The sequence below is a fragment of the Sturnus vulgaris genome, chromosome 13 (assembly GCF_052056855.1).
Source record: "Sturnus vulgaris isolate bStuVul1 chromosome 13, bStuVul1.hap1, whole genome shotgun sequence".
Lineage (NCBI taxonomy): Eukaryota > Metazoa > Chordata > Aves > Passeriformes > Sturnidae > Sturnus > Sturnus vulgaris.
This window is the reverse complement of record NC_142255.1, coordinates 849,433-864,330: the sequence shown is the minus strand read 5'-3', so window position 1 is coordinate 864,330 and position 14,898 is coordinate 849,433. Positions and strand designations below refer to the sequence as shown.

General features: G+C 50.4%; 1 protein-coding gene across 1 annotated transcript; it reads right to left on the bottom strand.

The window, feature by feature from the left end:
* Positions 1-1,257: 1,257 nt before the first annotated feature.
* On the bottom strand, positions 1,258-13,777 carry OAZ2 (ornithine decarboxylase antizyme 2). Its single transcript, XM_014889998.2, is given in 6 exon segments — positions 1,258-2,003; positions 3,711-3,796; positions 5,606-5,781; positions 10,427-10,507; positions 10,509-10,584; positions 13,750-13,777. Coding segments are annotated over 6 exon segments (573 nt in total). The 5' UTR covers positions 13,770-13,777; the 3' UTR covers positions 1,258-1,869.
* Between the last annotated feature and the right edge of the window lie 1,121 nt (positions 13,778-14,898).

Here is a 14,898-nt window from a genome sequence, read left to right as displayed (position 1 = left end):
CCAAAGCCCTGCCCTACACCACGGCCCAGGGGTAGAGGAGGTACTGGACGCACAGGGCGGTCACAAGGCAGGGTTTGGCTCCTCCAGCTTTGCCATGGAGGTGATCCATGAGGGAGGCAGCACCCAGGGACATCAGAGGCACCTTCCAGATTTTCCAGAGGGTGTTTTGGAAGGCATCTGGTGATCTGAGAAATCCACATTTGCTCTGCTTTACTTGAGACAGGGCAGGAGTGGATTTGAAATTATCAGAGAAGCACATGCAGTGGCACAGCCTCGTGTCTCCAGCACAATAAAGAGCTCAGATCAGCCTCACTCCAGCTCCTACACTGACTGGAATTGTACACTTTACCAGTCAATTTTACCAGTAAGAAGGAACAAAGTGGTTTCCATCCCATCAGTCAGGATGTGCCAGCCTGGGGCACTATGAGGTGGCAGCTGGCCACTGGCACATAGAGGGACACCCAGGAGGAACCTGCCAGTCTCAGGCCAGAGTAAGGGCAGCTCCAGCTACAAGAAGGGATAAAACTGCACCCTTCACAAGCCAGAAGCAGCATTCAGCAGTTTTAGCCAGGGAACACCCATTCCCGAGGCTCCTCTTTCAGAGGACAGCCCATTTGATTTTAAACTGAGAGGGTCTAATGCCCTGCTGGAGGGAGCAGAGCTCCTTTCCCTCTTGGTTTTATGGAGGTGAAGGAGGGCAGAAGAGACCCAAATTTATAATTATTTATTCACACACACTCAAATCTCAACCCCGCCTCTCCCAAACCAAACACTCACCATGGTGGATATGGAATGACTCTGGTCCAACTTCCAACAGAATCATCTGCTGATGGGCAAAAGTGCAACAGGAACAATCCCACAACAAGGAGCCAGGCCAGGAAGAGCTGAGAACATGGCCCTGGAGCACATCCCCCTTCCCTGGGCCTGTCAGACAGAGCCAGCCAGGATGCAGTGACACGGTACAGGGACAGGGCTGGACTGAGCCATGACCTACTGCCAGCACCATGGCCCCTTCCTGGAAAAGCCTGGGGAGAGCATCCCAGCACCTTCCCCCACACAACCCTTTGGTTTGGATACAGCCAGTAGTGGCAGTCCTTGTGGGAAGGTGAGCAGGAACAGAGGTGAGGGCTTGGGGTCATTCCAGATCCATCCTGGGGCAGAGGGTAAAGGCAGGAGCTTTTCTTGGCTCTTTGGACCATCCCAACCATCACGGTGCAAGTCAGGAAACTGCTCCTCCCAAATAAACAGCCCCAGCTGTTTGAAGTTCATCTGAATGCCCCTTTTATTGAATGCTGTGATAGTGTAGTGGAAACACGGAACAGGGTTAAGACTGCATAAAACAAAAGCTGGAAGAGCAAGAAGTTTTGGAAAAAAAGGTTAGGCCAGTTAAACCAGCATTGGAGTGGAGATGCATGGGGGGTTTAATGTAGTGTTAAAGGATAAACTTGAGCGTCTCCTGCATGTGCCCCACACCAAGCCAGGCTGTTTTTAAGGTCTTGAGTGGGAAATGAATGGGTCGTGTCCCAGCTGAGCTCATGCTGGGCAGGCAGGAGGCACCAATGGGGGTTCAGAGGAGTCCCAAAGGTGGTACCAACCTCGGGGCTCCCACACCATGCAGCTGCATGGGAAGAGCTCCTATGCCAGTTCATAAACATCTTCCTTTTCCTAGTGATGATTACATGTGTGATAGATAGTTCTCTAGGCAACATGTTTCGATGAGAGTCAACTCTGGGGATACACAGCCCAATCTAACAATGAGAAATGTGCCTGCAGTCCAAGAGAAGCTCTGCTTCCCTCTCCTCAGGAAAGGAGGTGGTCCTCTCTCCCCGCCACAGCATGTTAGGGTCCCACCGGAGTTGCCTTCTGAAGCTATTCTTCATCGGAGGAAGAGCTCTGATCCAGGGGGTACACCATGAACATCACGTCTGGCCGCAGTGGGACAGCGGGATGGCCAGGCCGCACGATCTCAAAGCCCAAGAAGCTGAATGTCTTCAGGAGTGGAGCTACCAAAGAGACAGAGATCTATTACTACCAGGAAGAATTTTCTTTACCTCTCCCATCAATATCGAAGTGCATGGGACACTCCCTGTGAGTGCATCTAGAGCTTCCTATGCAGAGAAGCACAGCCCTCTCCAGCAGGGCTTTTTGTCTCCTCTTGTGCTCACTGCAGCTGCTCCTAAGTGTGAAGAAGGGATTTTAGCTGTGCAGCTGAGCAATTTTGTCCGTGTCTCTGCTGCAACGCTGCTTCTATCTCCTGTGAGAAACAGCAGTGGTTGGTTGTCTGCCTGCACCAGCTGCACATCCCTGCTTTTCCAGGATGCATGTGGCCATCCTGTAGGTTTTGTCTTGCCCCAGCACCCTTGAGCGCTGAGGACAGACAGCAGCGAAGACGAATTTGCTTTGGGACAAGGCAGACATTTGCTGTCTCCACAAGGAGGTGCTGGAGCTCAGTGGAAACTCCAGACCGCTCTGCACAGGCCGTGGTGGGACCCCAGGAAAACCACTTTGGGTTACATGTGGGAATTCAGAGTGGGGCCAGCCCAGACAGATACGGTTCTGTGGCACCATGCCTGTGTCACTGAAGCAATGGCTGTCCTGTGACACCCTGGTGCAGCGTCCCATCCCTATGGCACCCTTGGGCAATCAGCTCCAGGACACTTGAGTGACCATGCAGAAAGCTCCTGAAGATAATTTCTGGCAGCACTGAATTTCAGCTGCATAGACAAGGACCTGGATCCACTCCAGAACTCCTACCAACAACCCCTGGCACTGGCACTCTTTCCCCAGCTACCTACAAAACCGGTGCTAGTGGTGACATAACAGGACTTGATTTGGAAATTATTCCAGGCATGGTAATGAGGGATGATGACATCTTCCTGGGCTCAGCTCAGCTTTACTAAGGCCCTTCGTTTCAGAGAAGCTGGGACAGCTCATGAAGCTGTGGAGTAAAATTAGAATTGGGGTTGGAATTACTTGCTAGGATACAGCCTGACTGGCGGGATTTAGAGTGACAGCTTGGTACATCCCCCAGCCCCCTGGGCTGTAATCCCTCACCCAGCTGGTCTATCTTTAGATCCTAATGCAGCCCCCAAAGCCATAAGCATCTTGAGCCATGGCCAGGATTACCTGTAAGCCTGGAAAGGACAGAAGTGCCAGAAGAACTTTAAAAAGGTGATGAATTTCAGGGCAACAGGCTCTAAGTGCTTGTTTTGCATCTGGTAACTCCTCCCTAGTTTCACCTTCCATGTCACAGCAGCCTGATGCCAGAGACTTCACTGCTCACCAAAAGGGAAATGTTAACTGACACTAGATGAGAAAATTGCCTCAAATCATTTAGGAGCAGCTTTTTGCACCAGAGTATTTAATGGCAGAGCAGCAAAGCAGATGAATGGAATCCCAGATTGGTTTGGGCTGGAAGGGACCTTAAAGCTCATTGAGTTCCACCCCACTGCCATGGGCTGGAACAACTTCCACTAGACTAGGTTGCTCCAAGCCCTATCCAGCAGATCTGCTGCAGAAACCACAACACTCCCTTACCCTCCATAAAGGGCTTATTTCCTCTACACAAAACTATTCCCATAAGAATTATGCACATAACAGTCCTTGCACTAGGAGGGTCCTTTGAGTCTTTCCCTGAGATTAGTTCTTTACAGCTTCAGCAGCACCGTGTGGGATGTCAGGAGCAATCCCGAGCATGGGCCAGCCCTCACCTCGATCTTCTCTGCTTTTTCTGAAGCAGATGAAGACATAGTTGACTTTCATTTTTTCTTCAGCAAACTCCAGCAGTGCTGACAACCTGCCAAGGAGGGGGAAGACAAAAGGACATCAGCTCTGGGAAGTCCTGTCCTGAGGCAGCCTCTCAGCATTATCGAATTATCAAATGATTGGATGTTTTCAGACACAAAGATTGTTTACAGCCCCCTTCCAGCAAACAATGGGTGCTGAAACAATGGGCTTCCTGCCCTGCAGATTCAAGAGCTGTCCTTGCTCCGAGTCAGGGTAAGTTCCTGTTCTCGCAGCCACAAACACCCTCCCCACCCGTGGTGCTTTGGGACTGAAGCCTTCATAGGCAGGAAGCGGAATATCCCAGCTGCTCCGGGGCCAGGCTGCATTCCTTGGCAATGCACATGGGGGATCTGGGAGTTCTGTACTTTTTGGAAAGGGAAACTGCCCAGAACCAAGCTCATGGCAGGCAGAAAAGGAGAACAAACCATCTCCAGAGAATGTGTGCACAAGCAAAGCCATTTCCTGAGCACATTGGCTGGATGGCACAGCTGCTACTCCCTGAATCCTTGCTTCCTGCCTTTCCAGCTGGATTATTTCTGCCACCTCTTTATGGAAGTGGTGCTGCAGTAACCCTTCTGCAAGCCTCCAGGGTGGCACACTTGCTATCACTTTGAACCACTGGTGCTGACAGAGCAGTGACAAACAGGCCTTCACTCCACATCTCAGTAACCAGCTGTCAGCGCAGCACACGAGATTCAATTTGCAAGGGTTCTGTTAATATGTTAATGAACTACTTTAATTATGGCCTCTGGCCTCTCCTTGGCTGTTTCACCAAGCCAAGGGTGAAATAAAATATACATTTTATATATAAAAATAACCTGACAAAATTGCACTTTAAGTCACAATGACACTAGCAAGTGTCCTTCCTCCCAGAAGGACCCATTCCAGGGAGAGCCCAGAGATTTATGGGCCAACTGGAGAAACTACACAAATATTTATCTGGACTCAGAATCAAATGAGACAAGTGTGAGACAGTAACAACACCGCCACTTCCTGAAGGTGCCCAGCGATGAGTTTTTCCTGAATTAGCTTGTGTCACTAAAGCATGAAGCCTACTTGGAGATTCAGGAGGAGCTGATTGCTCTACAGAGGAATCTAGCAAAGCCACATCTACACTGCATCGGAGACCTCTGGCACAGCATTTGGCAGGAAGGAGTTGCTCTGGAAGCTGTGTTTACACAAACTTCCCATAGCAGAGCTGTCTGGACAAAACATGACTGGATTCTGCCAAGAGAAAAATCAGAGCTCCTGGCAGAGCCTGGCGCCAGTGCTCCAAGAGCAGACCCACCTACTGATGAGGAGAGCATCCCCATCCGGGGGAGGTTTTAGTTCCCTGAAAGAGAGGAAAACCTGCCAAGATAGGGTTAATAAAATATCAGAGAAAATCTCGTTGGCTTTCTCTACCTAAGTATACAAAGATACAAACTTTGCTCATTTATTGCTTGTTTTTCATTAGTGTTGGGACTCAAAAAATGGTAACTCATCTGGAATATCACTGGGGGGAAAATATTCCTATGGGGGACTCTGCAGACCAGGGAGCAGAATGTGCACAAACCACAAAAAGAATTGCCATTGCACAGCCCATTTCCCCCACACACAGCATGGAATCCCAGGATGGTTTGGTTTGGAAGAGACCTTAAAACTCATCTCATTCCAAGTCCTACCGGGGCAGGGACACTTTCCACTAGATCGTGTTGTTCCAAGCCCCATTCAGCCTGGCTGGAACACCTCTAGCAATGGGGTACATCCACAATCACCTATGTAAGCAAAGTCCTGCCCCCCAGGAGCTATGGCTTCCCCTTTAGGGTCCAGAACTTACCCTTCTTTGCTTCCATCAGCTAATAATCCGTCAGGGATTTCCACAAAGAGGCTCTGGTTTGAGAGCACTGCATCCCAGGAGGAGGTCTTCACCTCTGTGACTTTGTACTGGAAGTGGACAATGTGAGGTTTCCCTTCATGCACTGGGACATCTTGGCTAACAGTGATCTTCTCATCCTAGGAAAATGAAAAATGTAAATTCCTGAACACCCAGGGACAACTGGAGAAAGCAAATGCAAATAAATGGTCTTAGGGTTTTACTGAGAAGAGGATTATGCTTTTCCCTTCCCCTTTTGCTGGCTCAGTGACACATCACACAGTTCCTAGCCCTCAGAGTGATTTCTAGCCATGTTTTCCTGTTAAAGGAATTTAGTTTTACATATTAATATCATATTAAATTTCTGAGTAGAAGACTCCACTCCCTCACTGCAAGCTCCAAGCCACATCTGATGGTGCTTCATGAACAGCTTCCAACAGCACAACTGGACCAAACACCCAACACAGCTTCTGCTGCCACAGCCCAAACAGTTTCGGTGCCTCTACTATCCCCAACACAACCTTTCTGTTCCAGGAGTGACCACAAATTGCTTTCCCAGATTTTATAACCAATGGTTTGCCTCCTGGTGTAAGGGAAGAAAAGAGAGTGCAGGGAAATTCCAGAGCAGATCTGAAGCCTGTGAGAAGGTTTTCTCTAGAGATCACAAACGCACACATCGTTCCCCAGTCCTGCCCCATGAGGATGCCGAACATGCAGATTACTTGAGATCAGCTCAGCAGTTCCTAGAAAACAATTCAGTGGTTAAAGCTTCATTCCTTCAGACAATTCCTGCAGGCACTTGACTTGCCCAGTAACGATTTCCATGTTTCAGTGACACAAGCCCCAGCGAAAGAAGCAGAGCCCTCAGTTAACACTGTTACTGCAGTGAAGCTGAACTGTCCCCTGTGCTTGGTGACAGCTCGCATGTCCCTGTCCCTCACATTCACAGGCACATGCACAGCTTTGAAGGGCAGAAGTAAAGCAGATACCCAAAGTCATAAGAGCACCTGGAGAGCCATGGGTCCCTTCCTCCACAGCAGGTGGGTGGGAAGTAGTTCATTCCACTGGATCATTGGGTGAGCAGCTGTCCAGCCTCCAGGTATTTTATTTTAACAGGGCAGTTAATTCAGCAACTCCTTACAAGCTCCTCAAGCCAGTGTCCCAGTGCTTTAATTCCTATTACCTCCTGTCTTAAAATAGATCCCCCTTGGTTTGACTACTGTATGACAGAGAAGCCTCTGAGGACATTCACATGGGTGAACAAAGTAATACCACGTGCAAATTGGGAGTGGCTTGGCCTCTGAAAGCCGAGCAGAGGAAGCTGCCTTTCATTGAAAGCCCACAAAGCTGAGCTGAAAAACAAGTTTACACTTCACCACAATAAATATCCTGTAGGAAACAAGTTTATTCATCAAGTTTGAAGGAAGTCCGAGTGGCTGAGTGCACCAAGAAATGCACTGAGAGCTGCTCCAGTGAGGTCAAGCTGTGGTTGTGATGGAGCCAGGAGAGAGGCAGGGCTGAATACAGAGGTTCTTAAAAGAAACACATCCAAGGGTCTTTACGTGCATATCATTCAGCAGTGACTTTACAGGACCCTTCACAGTTATTGTTTCAATGCAGAAAGTGTTTCTGTTCCAGAAAACATCCTTCTCTCCAGAAAAGCTCACAGATCATGCTCTTCCCACGCTCACAAAACTAAAACTGGGTGAGGAAGGTAAGGAAAGCAGGGTGAGATTTACACATGGGAGGTATACCTTTGAATGGGAGGGCCGGCACTGCCATAGGAAGGGAAAAGCATTCTGAGACATTTGGTTCAGAACTTCCTTGTCACCAGAAGTTATGTCCAGTGCTCTAAACCCAGTGAGGTTGTTCCCCTCCTGTGATAGCCCAGGAGCCAAAGGCAGTATGGCCACAGCGATTAGCAGATCCAGTTCCCCCGGTTCAGTGGGAATTACGTTTACACTGCCTGGCTGGGGCAGCTGACACTTTATTTCTAGGCATCCAAACAGAGATGCCAGGGAAGAGAAAGGCTCTGTGGGCTGCTCCTGTGAAGCAACAACAGCAGCCCAAAATTCTGTGGAAGCCACTCAAAGCAAAATCCTGTTTACGCAATAAGCACTCGGTTTTAGCTGACCCTGGAAAAATCCCCCCACAAAATCTCCCTGCCATGTTCCTGTGTCCCCTGCCACCAGACTGAATTTCATGCAGCAAGTTCCCCAGCCCTCCAGCTCCATTTCAGCAATGCAAAGCCACAAGGACCAACTTCCACTTGGTTCTACTTCACTGAGCACAGGATTTTCCAGCCCTGCTTTGCTCCTCAGATGTCCCAGGAAAGATGGGGGGAGGCCCTGGCATGTTGGGAGGATCAGAAGGAAGGATCTTATGATCCACCCTGGCCAAGTGGCTGGAGAAAGCTGTGGAAGCACCTGCTGCTGGCATGTGCCAGCCTCCTGACAAGTTCTTCCAGCCAGGGCACATCCCAGCTGCGCAGCACCCGCACCAGTCACTGTGGCACTCTCAGCTCCAGCAAAGCTCCCGGGAAGGAAGGCTGAGCTTTAAGTCTCTTAACACAAAAATGCCAACACTGTTAGGGAGCCCAGATTTATAGCAGTGATGTATCCGAGTGCTGCATGCGCTGGCAGAGGCAGGTGTGTTCAGAAAGGTCATCCCTTGGACTGGAACAGCTGATACAGCTGGAAAAAGGACTTAAGCTTTCGGATCCAGATGCCTTTCGAGGTCATGCTGGTGGTTGCTTGCTGAAAAGTTCAGCTGCTGTAACTACAGCACTGCCAGACTGAGCAGGCCACTGAGGGGACAGACACAACCCTGTAACCACTCCAAGGTCTGACACATCTCAAATCCTGGGATCAGTTCTGGAGCCCTCATTCCAAGACAGACATTGAGGGTCTGGAGCATGTCCAGAGAAGGGAACAGAGTTGGGGAAGGGTCTGGAGCACAAGTCTGATAAGGAGCAGCTAGGGGGGCTCAGCCTGGAGAAAAGAAGGCTCACGGGGGACCTTCTTGCTCTCTACAACTCCTTGACAGGAGGGTGCAGCCAGGTGGGAGTAGTGCTCCGCTCCCAGGGAACAAGGGATGGGATGAGAGTAAATTACCTCAACCATTTCCAGGTCAGAGGAGGTTGGATATTAGGGAAAGTGTTTGCACCGAAACGACTGTCCTGCCCTGGCAGGGGCCGCCCAGAGAAATGGAGAATGGAGTCACCATCCCTGGAGAGGTTTAAAGGCCCTGTGGATTTGGCACCTGGGGACATAGGTTAGTCGTGAATATGGGCAGTGCTGGCAGAACAGTTGGACTCTATGTCCTTAGAGAGTTTTTCCAACCTAAACTATTCCATGATTCTTTGTTACAGACAGGGCTGATTTTCTGACAGATTCTTCAAGTTTTGTCAAGCAATAAATCCAGGAGGAATTCCATCCATATTTCTGGGATGCAGCTATCTAGATGACATCCCCTCTGCCTACACACCACTGCCAAAATCTGTGCAAGTTCAGAGCTGTACTGGAATCAAACGCTCCAAAGTCTACAAATCATGATTCCTTCCACCTTCCTCCTCCATGCTGAGCCCATTTTCTGCCTCTGGGCCTTGCCTGGTGCACACACAAGGCTTGGCAAAGCTGGCTGGCAGGAGTTCCAGCTGCAGGGTCCCATTTCCCAACCAGAGAGGATTCATTACTTGTCCAGGGCCCTCTTTAAGCTATTTTTGTATCTTCTTTCTGTGACAGGAAGCCTCTGTGCTGCTTCTCTGCAGTTTGTACCCCCCAAACATCTGTGACAATTCACCTCAAGCATTAAACTGATGAGACCTTGTCACTGGAAACTCAGGGGTTGACATTTTGCAAGGGAAACAAGCGAGTAAAGTGCTGAAAACTCACCAAAAGAAACTCTGAAAGCAACCATGAGGTCTGTGATTCTCTCAGGAACTCCAAGAGGAGACTCTGAGAGCTGTGACCCAAAGGGTCTGTATCTTTTCATCAGGTAATGTCTGTGTGCTGTGCACAGGTTAATTAAAAATCAGGTCTATCACCTATGACAACACTCCTGGCTCAACAGCCAAATTTGCAAGGTGAGCATAAATTCAGTCTGCCTCATCTAAATGGAAGAAGCAGCCCTTGTCCCAGAAAGGAGACAGATGTGAGCCAGGTCACACAAATGCCAATTACTCTACAGGAAGGAGCAGCCAGGTCTCCTCATTTGAAAAGGAAGGTCCCATGGAATGAAGAGGAACATAAAATGAGATAGCTGCAAATCTGCAGACACAAATCCTTCCTGATCTTGCCCTGCCTGTGCTCATGTTCTAGAAACAGCCCTGTCTGGGAGCTGGATGGCTGCCTCTCCCATCAGCACCTTGGTTCAGGCAGCTCCCAGGCCCTGACAGCTACACCTTCTGGACCAGGGCACAGGAAGGAGCTTATCAACCCCTCCCTTGCTGCATTTCACCTGTCTGCTTCTCGCTTCCTCTCTCTGCAAGACATTTCAGAAAGCCCTTTCACATCCTGATAATGCAGGCTCTGTGTAAAATAGCTGCAGCAGGCCTCTGCAGACAGGCTAGTGAATGATCTGCTGCACAATGGTCTTTCATTTCTTAATAAACAGGTGATATTTAAGCAGAAGATACCTGTCTGCAGCTCAGTCCCTGAAAAATTACCTGTACTCCCACTTATTATCTTGGAGTTCATTGCATTTATTCCCATCAGACTGTGAAAGGAACTGAACACAGTTGTAAGGCAGGTACAGGTCAATGTTTAGAAGTTAAATCTTTCTCACCTTATATATCAGAGCTGAAAGAGAAGGATCCCTGCCACCCCCTCGCCCACCGGGGATCTTCGACAGTGGGTGAGGGGCATCAGGAGCACCACAGAGGCCCTGGAACAATGTGCCTGCAGCACTGCAGCTGGGGACAGTTACTCAAAGGTAAAATACTACTGCAAGAAAAAGAGAGAGAACACCGTGTTACATTAGCAGGGATCACGTTTCAGAGGCTCTAGCTTCTCAAAGCCCCAAATCATTCATATCCTTGCTCCTCCACAGCATCCAGATGTCAACACTGAAACCACCCACTGGCCCAGTGGCACCAGAACCCAGCGTGTTTTGTTAGGAATGGAGGAGGGGCTAGAGCCAGGAGCCCAGAGAGAGTGCTGAGCAACCTCATGCTAATAAGAGAGGCCTGGAAGGCTGCCAGGAACAGATGGCTGGGAACACATGACCAGATGAGAGCACATTTTATAGAGACAAATACCTACAAATAGATCAACAGGGCCCAGGAGAAGGCTTAAGTTTCACATTTTCAAACCCAGGAGAAGTGAAAGGGTTGGTTCTTCAATACGCTCCACAACATCCACAGCAACATTTTCACAAACACGTGAAGCACCATGCAAGCATCCTCCACCCCAACCCTAAAAATTACAAATTCGCCCCTCAGAGCTACTTTGAACAGCAAAAAAACATTTCCTTTGCAGTTTCCAAGTTTGTTTGAAAGTCCTATACATGGTCTTCCACAAATGCTTTGGACACAGGCTTTAATACCTTCTCTGGCTTTTAGGAAGCTCATCAAAGCAAAGTATTTTACTTCTGGAGCCTTGGTTCCTCCCTCAGCACCACAAAAGCTCTGTGCTGAGGCCCAGCAATGTTCCTCTAGCACAGCCTGTGAAAGCCATGCAGGAAAAGAGTCCTTCTCCACTGCTCCCATTATGAAACACACCAGCACAAAGCTATGGAAGCACCGTCAAAACGATGCGGTGAGGGAGGGTTCTCATGAGCACAGAGCGAGGAACGGGGCTAAAGTGGATAAATTCTGCAGCTGTTCTGACAACCACTGCCTGTCCTGAAACATCTTACTTGAAGTTGTTCCCAATGCAGTGTTTTTCCACTCTAATCCCTCTCCACGAGGCAGACAGGCTCAAGTACCCAAACACCAAATACAGAGCTGCACTGTCAGAATCACGTGAGATACCTAGAAACATAGAATCAGACTGGTTTGGGCTTGGAGGGGCCTTAAAACCCATCCAGTTCCCCTGCCATAGGCAAGGACACCTTCCACTACAACAGGTTGCTCCAAGCCCAAATCAACCTAGCCTTTTAACTTGCCTGTGCCAGTTGCAAACAAGCTACTAAAATTTGGCATTTCTGACTGCCAAAAACATAGCTCACAAATGCACAATGCAGAATTCACCACGGATCTCTTCTAACCACCTATCACCAAAACCATCTTTCTACAGGAAACACTAATATTCTTCCTCCACATATTCCCTCCCAGAGGTTTGCTAGATGGGCTCCGGGGCAGCATTCCCATGTGCTAGAGCAGGCATATCTTGGAGAAAAGTCAGTTTAAATACACCAGGAGATGTCTGGGGGCAAAGCAGGGTGTTCTGTGCTCCCTAGTGTGCCTGGGGCTATCAATGAGCCAGTGTGTGTTCAGTAGTAGTGGATGTCGAGAGGATGACAAAGCACTTTGTGCTGTCCCCACCCCTGAAAGCTGTTGGCAGCTTTGTTATTCCCTTCCCTCCTCCCTCTACCCTCCAGCCAACAATGTACTATTGATAGCTCTTTCCAACTTGCAGCCAAGGAATCGAGAAACTGGATAATGAAGTGGAGTTGTGGGAGAAAAAAAAAAATTGAAACAGAGAGGCAGTTTTCACGAAAAACAGCCAAAGACACTTCCCGGTTTCACTTCCTCTGGCACATGCAAAAGTCAAAACATCAGTCCCTTTCAGCTGCTGCCTGCACATTCCTGGCCCAAATCTGCATACCTCCACTACCCTTCTAAAAACAGGGTCCCTGCATACCACCACTATACCCCCCAAGGATTAGAGTTCTGAGAGCAGCACCCTCAGAGAAGAGAGTGCGTGTGGGGCACAAATTAAAAGGGCTTTTGCTTTCTCCAGCTGCACTTCAGCTCCCTGGGAAGAAATTCATGCAAACAACATCTGATCCCTTCATCCATCCTTGCGCAAACGGCAACTCTCCCTGAGGCCTGTTTAGAGCTTAAAAGTTATGCTTGTGCTCCCTTCTGATGCCTGTCCTCCTTGGAGAAGTTGCTTTCCTGCAGTTTGGTTGAAATTAAGATGCATTTAGATCACCAAGGCCTTTCCGTGGAGAAACTCCTCAGTATAAGTTGCTCATCTGTGCCCTTCCTGAAAGGGGAGCTGGAAATCGATGTTACACTCTCATCCCACGGGTGTAATTTTAACTCACTAAGCTCCTAGCGATCCCAACCCCGTGCCCTGTCCCTGCTAAGTGCAAAGGGCAGCTCAGCAATTTCAGAACCCCGTCATCACTGCTCCTAGGCAGCCCGGGCACATAGAGCCGGGCTGAGACAACCACCAGCACATCAGGGGCTGAAATCAACACATTTCCTCGTGTTTTGGGGGTTTTCTTAGTTTTGAACAGTTAGATCAGGTGGAAGGATCCACAGAACTCCCTGACTTTGAAGAAATGACTGTTTTGTTTGTTTTCCTTTCTGCCCCTTCTAGAACAAGCTCTGGAGATGCAGCTGCACTAGAATAATAATAATAATAGTAACAACAACAATTATTATTATTGCTATTGCTAGACACATATCCAGGAGCCCGACTTGAGGAGTAAATTGTAGATAACCATGTGATGAACACAGCACAGTTCAAGCATCTCCCACACAGGCAACGGACAAGAACTGAAGCTGCTTGATACGCATCCTCTGGGCTCTTATCGGCGACAGAGGTGCAGAAAATGACACTTTGGGGACTCTAAACAAGGCAGAGACACACAAGACAAATCGGTCAGCTGAGAAAAATACACAGATCCTGCAAGTTAGTGCCTGCTGACACCCAACCTGCCTAGAAAAACCACCTTCCTCCAGGCAGTGAGAGGTGCGGGGGGCGCGGGGAGGGAGCGTTCGGACTCCGCCGCAGCGAGAGGTGCCCAGACCCACTCCCGCGGGGTTCCTCCAGGGGGAAGCAACACCTCGATGGGGATTTTAAGCGGGAAAAGGCGGAGCAACCTCCCCACGTCCCGCGGCCTCCTCGCCGCCTCAGCGCCCGCCCGCGCCCCGGGCCCGCCCGCCGCCGCCGCCGCGCTGAGGAGCGAAGGAGAGCGGGGAGCACGCTGCACACCTGTCCTGGGTGTTTATCATCGTGCGCTCGCTAAGGTGCGGCTGCGGTCGCTGTTGGCGCTAGTGCCCGGCTGTATCCTGGCTGTGTCCCGGCCGTACCCTCCTCCGCTCCGCTCGGCTCGGCGCCGCGCTCCGACTGACCCCGCGGGCCCGCGCGCGGACACGCCCCCCGCGCCGCGCGCACCCGGCCCCGGCCCCGCCCCGCGGCGCGCGGGCAGCCTGGGAACCTGCCGCCCAAAACAAAGGCGCGCGCCCGGCCGCGCCCCCGTTTCGTATCGCCCCTCGCCCGTGACGTCACCGAGCCGAGCGGGCGCGCGCCCCCTGCGTCTCCGAGGGGAGCGCGACTGAGACTCCCCTCGTCCCCAGGGCCCCGGATCTCCTCATGGCCTGGTTCTTCTCAGGGTTCTCAGTTTTCCCCTCAGGTTCCCGGCTCTCTTCGGGCTCCCGTTTGTCTCCTGGGTCCCGATTCTCCCCCCACACCCCTGTGGGGCAGGTCTCAGGTAGCCCCAGGCCGGCAGCCTGGGCTGTGGAAGTGATAAGGCCCAGGCAGGAACAGGGGCAGAGGTGATGGGTGAAGAGGTTGGGGAACAGGACCGAGGAATGAGTAGCTGAGCAGTGGTGGAGCCACATAGAAGAAGCTGGTGATGCAGAGGTAAGAAATTGGGAAGAGATTCCTCCCTGTGAGGGTGGTGAGGCCCTGGCACCCAGGTTGCCCAGAGAAGCTGTGGCTGTCCCATGCACTGAAGTGTCCAAGGCCGGGTTGGACAGGGCTTGGACCTACCTAGGATAGTGGAAAGTGATCCTGCCCATGGCAGAGGGGTTGCAACTAGATGGGATTTAAGGTTCCTTCCGACCCAAACCATCCCCTGACATGATGAATCTATATCCATAAAATGTGGCCTGGGATACAACAGGCTCATAACCCAGGAAAGTAGGAGCTGGAGTAAAGAATGAACACATGGATACCAGAATATGGAGCTGCCCATGAGAAGGTTCTGCAGGGGCTTTTGGTGAGCACTGTATCCATAAGGGAAAAGAAGTCACACAGCCAGAGATGAGGCTCCTGGAGAACCAGGCAGATGGAAGAACTTGTGGGCTTCAGTCCTGCAGGAGAGCTCGGTGGGTGCTGAGCCTTCACATGAGGTCAGGG